Source organism: Rhyacophila brunnea, unplaced genomic scaffold (genome assembly GCF_057557595.1).
Source record: "Rhyacophila brunnea isolate RB1 unplaced genomic scaffold, BYU_Rbru_1.0 scaffold_23, whole genome shotgun sequence".
Classification (NCBI taxonomy): Eukaryota; Metazoa; Arthropoda; class Insecta; order Trichoptera; family Rhyacophilidae; genus Rhyacophila; species Rhyacophila brunnea.
Genome location: NW_028232893.1, coordinates 928,335 through 936,073, shown reverse-complemented (window position 1 = coordinate 936,073; position 7,739 = coordinate 928,335). Strand labels below are relative to the sequence as shown.

Sequence of the window (7,739 nt, the reverse complement as noted above, 5' to 3'; positions counted from 1 at the left end):
TCGTTATTTTACCTCAAACATAATCTCTAAAAATGGAAAACCGCTCAGTGATGGAGAATATAATATAAAAGAAGAGTGGTTTAAATGCTTCCACTATTGTGATTTCATAACAAGGGGGAAAAAATATTCAAATAATAAAAGATATGCCTTCGGCTAGAAATACGGTGAATGATAAAATATCAATATGTAACTCAATTGTAATATTTAAACCTTTTTAATAGAATTCTTAAAAAATATTTTTTTTTTAGAAAACATGAAAAAACTGCTTCGCACGTCAAACGGTAGAAAAATATTATTTGAGAAATTTTGGCACGCGTCGTAAAAAGGTTTGCCAACCCTCGCCTGTATATTTAGCTTAATATAATGTTGAATTGTGTAAACTAAGTACGACATTGGATTAATAATTAGCTTCTTGTGCGTATTGAATTTCAATTATTCATAAAATGTCACGACCCTTATGATAATTTCACATGTTCTTACAATATTGAATCAAAATTATTATTATTTACACACCGGTTATATCCTGTTGATGTAAATCAGGGTGATTATTCTGTGCACTTATTTTTTCTGTACGATAAAATGGAGTTTTCTTTAGGTAGTTATTACAAGTAGTGGATAATGCCCATATCGATTGTTTGATTTTGTATAATGACCTTAGCGGTCGATTCAATTGTTCATGCATTAATTATATTTATGGGGATAAACAACTCGATCCGCGTCAACATATTTATCGGCGATATTAAATACATTACCGCAATTACAAATTCTTTAATATCCATTTCTCGTAGTGTCCAATTATGGAAAACTCAGTAAATAGCTTACTGCAATTATAATTTTCGTAATACCCATTTTTCCACATAGTCAGCCGTATTCAATGACGTAAACTCCATATAGAGTACCTAGCTGAATCGATTATAATAATTATTTCCTAAATATTCTTTTCAAGATATTATTTAGATTGTCAGTATATAGCGGATCATAATTCATTGGACATGTCACTCGAATATAAGTTTTCGGTCTGTTAGTATCTCAGTCTCTATATCGCTCCGCACAACATCTCATTATAACGAGATTCGGACCTCGGAACAGTATCATAAGTATTGTAACATAACTACTATAACATACTCTTGTACGTACAGTTTACGCTGCAAATAAAATTCGATCCAACATCCATCGGAGCAACCACCAAATCTCGACTTCTCATCTCTCCTTCTGACGACATCTTCATCCATAATACCATGACTCCCACTGTGATGACTCCCACAACTATAACTACCGCATATTTATGTTTATACGATTTGATTAAAATCCTAGACTTATTTCTATTAGATAAGGACGTCAAGCGACCTGCAAGGTCTAGCGAGGCAGCTGGCTCTTCTAGTTTTAATGTAATATTATATTATGATGTTATTGTTGTTGCTTGCAGTATGGCACCTACTCCTAAAAATGACGAGACGCCTTCAGGACATAGGCTGTCTCACCCGGCACCGGGTCATGAGGTGGTCATCAGCGGCGTCTCCGGCGCCTTTCCCGACTCCGACAACGTCATGGCACTACGAGAGAACCTATTCAATAAGGTAAATACAAAGTCCTTTACCAGCTTCATACAGATATACACAGTCTGGTATGTGATCCTTAGCTTTTAGCGAGCTCAACATTTACTAACGTGGTCCGCCTTTTTGCCAACCCTGCAACATACAGCTATAATAATTTTATAGATGAATTTAAGAGTTTATTAAAATCATTCTAGACCATTTTTTAATAATTTTACCGAGGCTTTGACTGCAACTCGCTGTCATATCGCCTCTGCTCTTCTAGAAGGGGATCCGCCAATCAGGTCTTCACTCCAATTATGTTAAAGAACTTTACAATTTTGCCAAGCTCTTCCATTTCACCCGCCGCCAGGGCACCTTTCAATACGTCGACATTCTCAAAGATAAAATCCGCAATTCGCAGCTGTACGTTGTGTCGTTCATATTTAGGGCATTGTACTGCTATATGTGCAATGTCCTCCAAAGCATCATATTCATCGCAGAGCTGCGAATCGTTTTTTCCCACGAGGACATCAAATCTTTTACCAATTATATGCCCTGTTCTTCGCCTCAGTATCAGCTTTCTTTTACAATAATTTTGTGTGAGACTGTGCGGGAGATGAAAACACGTGTGCTGACACATTTTGGTAGGTGTTCGCGCGCACACCTTACAGCACAGGTTCCCAACCTATTTCGGGTGGGGACCCCTTTTTATAAAAGCCGTGTGACCCGCGACCCTGATGCAATTGAAAAAGGCATTTTTAATAAGGTAATTAAAAAAACAACGAAAATATTTTTTTTAGTATAATTTTATTTTAAATTATGTTTAATAATTAATTTAATGCGATGTTTGAAATTGCATATTATTAACCAGCCTCAAAATTTACGGGTGAGTTTTTGTTAACGCCAACCTCATGTCATTCTCAACATTTAATTTATTTCTCTCTTCTGTTCTCAAACGAAGAAGAGTTGAAAATCCACTCTCGTAGAGATATGTAGACACAAACGGAACTAAAACTCGAAAGGCAAACATCTTCACATTTGGGTCTGAATGATACATACCACACGAGAATTGTGTGAGCAATTTTTCATTAAACAAGTTACGTGTCGAGGAATCATTCCGCAAATCCAAGAAATCATCTTGTAATTCATCGGGAATGCTGGCGACATCAAGGCAAGCAGAGAATGTATTTTGTGCCAATGTAGTTTCTTCTTCTTTCAGCTCAGGGAAGTTACGCTGAAGTTCGTTTACAAGGGATTCGAGATGCCCAGTAATCTCCTCCTTCAAATTTTCATTTATTTTACCTTCAGATTCATCTACCACACTGCAAACATGGCAATGTTTCCAAGATTTATTTTTCTTCGCCAGTTTTGTAGCTTGGATAAAAATGCCGCGAGATTATCGTGAAATGCGATAATATTCGTTTCCTTTCCCTGAAATTTCAGCTTAAGCCTATTTTGCTGTTCTAATATATCTGCTAGATATGCTATTCTATTCAACCAAGCTTTGTCGTTAAAGTATACCAAAAGGTCTTGTTTCCCTTGCACTTCCAGAAACAACTTGATTTCATCTTTCAATTCAAAGACACGATTCACAACATTTCCTTTCGACAACCAGCTTCAAGACACCATTAAAAATTGCATTATAGTGAATATTTTTTTAGTTGACTGTATAAGTTGGCGACCCTAAAGAAAACCCCTCGCGACCCATAGGTTAAGAACCCGTGCCTTACAGGAAACATTGCTCCTAACCATGATTGACTGGACTGCGCTGGAATATGCATACCTACTTGGATCTATACGGCAGAAGATTTTTATTTCAAAAATATTTAGGTCTCGTTCATTTTACAGTCAATGTCCAGTCGCTGCGTATGAAAACACATGGATAAATATATTATTATAAAGTGTAATTTTATTTTACTTTGCTAAATAATGTAAGTGCTTTATTTCCAGGTGGATCTAATATCTGACGACGACCGTCGCTGGAAGCTAAGTCATCCTGAAATTCCTCAGCGGACAGGAAAGATCAATAATGTAAATCGTTTCGACGCTTCGTTCTTCGGAGTGCACTTCAAGCAGGCGCACACTATGGATCCCATGTGCAGGATGCTTCTGGAGAAGGCTTACGAGGCTGTCATTGACGCTGGTAACTAATTATTCAATCAAAAAGAGTTTCCAGTCCAGCAGTGGCGGCTCGACGACTTTCAAGGTGGTGGGGTTTAGCCATCAATTATAAAATATACAGACCTACCTTCTTTCTCATATTATACATAATGTACCAAGCTGCTTATAATAATATAATCTTATTAATGAGGAAATGAGTAATTTTTCAGAATAAATAATATGATTATCTGAGTCATTACTTAATCACATCTAAAGAGTGTGCTTAAAAATAATAACTTAATTATTAATAATAATTATTATTGACTTACCAATATCAGTTTTGAACAACGACATAAAGCGAACATTTTTAATCACCTAGAGGGGTTATTTGATTCACTCCCCAGTATGTATTAAAATAGGTTGGTAACTAAATTAAGCGCGGCCTAAGCGTCGGCCTATAGCGTCGCGGGTCCCAGGTCGAATCCTGGGTCTGACAAGTACACATATTGTTTTTCAATTTCTGTATAAGTCAGAGTATGGACCTAATAGGTTGAGCAGGTGGCTGACATCCATTTCTCGTAAAAACTAAATCTGTTAATACAAACCTCCACTCCGCGGAGGCCCATATGCTGTTATTAGAACCAGGATAGATTATAATAATAAAAGATACGAATGATACAAAAGTAGGCTGGCAAGTAGGTGCTCGTAAATATCAAGTCGTACCTAGCAAGCGTCAATTAATATAATGTTCTTATTGAATCGAATAAAATTGGAACTTTACTGTCAGCAATGCTCCACAAACAACGTGTATTTTTTATATCAATGCTATTCGGTCATATTTTTCCTGTACAACACGTGAGCTGTCGCTGAACTGTGATACGGCGAAATGTAATATGTACATTTTACATATTGCAACAGCCTTTGTGTGCCAACTTTTAATTATCAACACATTTTGTATTTGCACCAATTTATTGGTGATATTTGTGTTAAAAATTAATGTCACCTTTGTAAATCTAGGACTCAACCCAAGGCAGCTGAAGGGATCCAAGACAGGGGTGTTCATCGGAGCATGTTTCTCGGAGTCAGAGAAAACCTGGTTCTACGAAAAGATGCAGGTCAACGGGTTCGGTATTACAGGGTAAGTCTCCAAGATAAACGTCCAGCAATGATGTAAACCATCGTTGATTCTCAGTAAAGATCACAGTCACTGGGATGATTATTTTCTGACTGCTTTTCTACAAGGCATGCTCGCTTTTCACTCGTATCGAATAAGGAATCGAAAGGATAATAAGGCTTCAAAATTTTAAGGGTGCACATGCTACATGCTAATAGAAATGGCGTATTTCAAAAAAATACCACCTTATTTTTAGGTCAATAATTACTATAAAGCAAACATTATTCGTAGGACGTTTATCACATTTGAATGGTCTAAGACATAATTAGCTTATAATAAGTATCGTTATAACTATCTTCAAATGTGTTAATCGTGCCCATTTTTGACTAATAAAATGCCTAATTCTTGTCAAATTCGGGATCAAAAAGATTATAAAATATAATTCTTTATCGTAAATATGTCACTATATAATGTTAACATTAATTTTTACTCATGATTTTGTAAATGCGTTTAAAATTAATAAATTTAAAAAATATTAACATGGACGTACTGAAATATGACTATATTCTAAAGCAGGGGGGGGGGCAAACTTTTTGGATGGAGGGCCAAATTCAAGAATTCGAAATGAGCGGCGGGCCGCAAGTAAAATACCATTTTTAGATATACACTATTTTGAGAATAAAGAATTTTGTTGAGGTACATGATCGAAAATGTTTTTTCATAGGTAGATCCAAAAATAACGAACTTTTTTTTGCATAATCTTTAAGTTGGTCGAATTTGTCTGAATTAAGGGAGATTTCTTCACGTCGATGCAATTCTCTTAAATCAGTGTCACACTGAAGATCAAGAATCTCAAATTGTAGCTCTGTCGGTACACTATCAATATCTATTGAAAAGGAATCGCGTACTATTGCTAAACTTGTCTCAATGTTTCGGAAGCCACCAAATCTTTGTGAAAAATCGTCATTCAGAGCTTTAGTAATTTTACCATACTCTTCAAATTTATATTCTAGTATATTCAGCAACTTCAAAGTTAGAAAGTGGTCCATGTTGTTATTCGATATTTGTCGAAGGAATAACTTGTTTTTAATTGAAATCCATTCAAACTTTTTACCATATCATGGGCATATATTTTTTTTCCTTGCAACGCGGAGTTAAACGTATTTAAATGTGTCACGATGTTCAACGTAGAAAATAGTGGTTACATAGTGTAAGACGAGACGTAAAGAAGACGTACTGAGATAATACATTTACGAAACAACAAATTCTTCAAATTTTAATCTATTGTCAATATTTTTTAAAGAATTATAAAAAAGGTATTCGTAATCAGATGTACAATTAATGATCGGGGGCCGCAAAAAAATACCCGGCGGGCCGCAGTTTGCCCTCCCCTGTTCTAAAGCATTAGAGCGAGAGGTTTAAAAGAATCAGTGTTGCCATCTTTTCTATGCTGATTATAGAACAAAGGCGTAAAAGTTATAGTATTTCTGAAAATTATATAGTACAGGAACATTTTTCGTCTTGAATTCTTTCAAATTATAGTATTTTGGTATATTTGGCGTAAAATTGTAGTATTTCACATTTTTCGCGGAATTAAAATTATAGTATTGTGCTATAATTATAGTACGGTTGGCATCACTGAAAAGAATACTATTTTATGTAATAAAAATACTTTATGCAGTCATCAAATGTTTAAAATAAAAGGATAATAAGGCTTCAAAATTATAAACTTAAATAGATTATCTACAACGTTTAAGGAATGTCCAGGGTTATGCTCTGAACATACCATAACAGCTCCATTTTGACATACGTCGGGCATGTGGGCCGTTAAATAGAACCAGTTTTATTTCAATTTAAATCTCATGTTGTGAACGTCATCAATTCTGATTTGTTATGTCCACAATGTTTTGTTTTTATTTAGGTAAATGAATAATTAAATATATATCGTAAATAATGATTTAATTCTATCGCAGGTGCTCCCGTGCCATGTTGGCAAACCGAATCTCTTATTGGCTGGGCTGCACCGGACCTTCGTACACGGTGGACAGCGCCTGCTCAAGCTCTCTGTATGCTCTTGAGCACGCCTTTCGAGCCATCAGAGATGGTCATTGCGATTCAGCCATCGTAGGAGGCTCCAATCTCTGTCTGCATCCATACGTCTCGTTACAGTTCTCTAGGTAAAGTTAATGGTGGTATCAAAAGGTAGTTTGATATGTACCTAAACATCTTAACATGACAACTCTTAACAAGGGTGGAGGTAGGCTGTTAAGATCCGCCATAAATAGTGCAACATTACACTTTGTTAGTCATACGTATTTGTTTTTATTGAACCAAGACTATAATTTACTGGTGGTATTGGTTAGTTTTTAAAAATCAATTAAACCCTGCCTAAACCAAACCATAATATACATAATTCTGAAAACACTCATGATAAAATATAGCCTATAGAAAAAAATCTTTTTTTCTAGAAAAAAATCGTAACTCAATTTGGAGAGCGCTTATGAGCAGGTATTAAAAAGGCCAATAGCTAAAAATTGTCGCAATTAAACATGGCAGTCGTAGCATAGTGGTAATACACAGGGCGCGCTACCCAAGAGACACAGGTTCGATTCCTGCCGGGTGTCTTACTTTTTTCAAAAAAGATTTTTTCTATTGGTTATATTTTCTCATGAGTGTTTTCAGAATTGTGTAGGTTCAATAATTAGAATGGTACATCCTTAAAATCTCGAGAATTATTCGTTGAATAGAAGAAATAGTTAATTCAAACCATAATAGTTTTGGTATATTTTGGGTGATACAACAAAATTTTACACACTTTTTCATTCATATTTATTGGTTTTCGTTGGATTAAGAATACATATTACACATATTGTTGGCTCATTTAAAAAAAAATCATTAAAATATAATTGATAAAAAATATTATTATATCTATAAAATACTTATTTAAGTTTATATGTTTAATTGCATAATTTTAGATATTTTATAGATAG

At 35.0% G+C, this 7,739-nt stretch overlaps 1 protein-coding gene across 1 annotated transcript in view; it reads left to right on the top strand.

The window, feature by feature from the left end:
* The first annotated feature begins 1,427 nt into the window (after positions 1 to 1,427).
* LOC147069313 (fatty acid synthase-like) overlaps positions 1,428 to 7,739 on the top strand; it is a 67,782-nt gene continuing 61,470 nt past the window's right edge. The window contains exons 1-4 of the mRNA XM_085950465.1: positions 1,428 to 1,577; positions 3,486 to 3,678; positions 4,653 to 4,773; positions 6,723 to 6,926. Coding sequence (XP_085806591.1) covers positions 1,428 to 1,577; positions 3,486 to 3,678; positions 4,653 to 4,773; positions 6,723 to 6,926 — 668 coding nt within the window. The remainder of the gene's footprint in view (positions 1,578 to 3,485; positions 3,679 to 4,652; positions 4,774 to 6,722; positions 6,927 to 7,739) is intronic.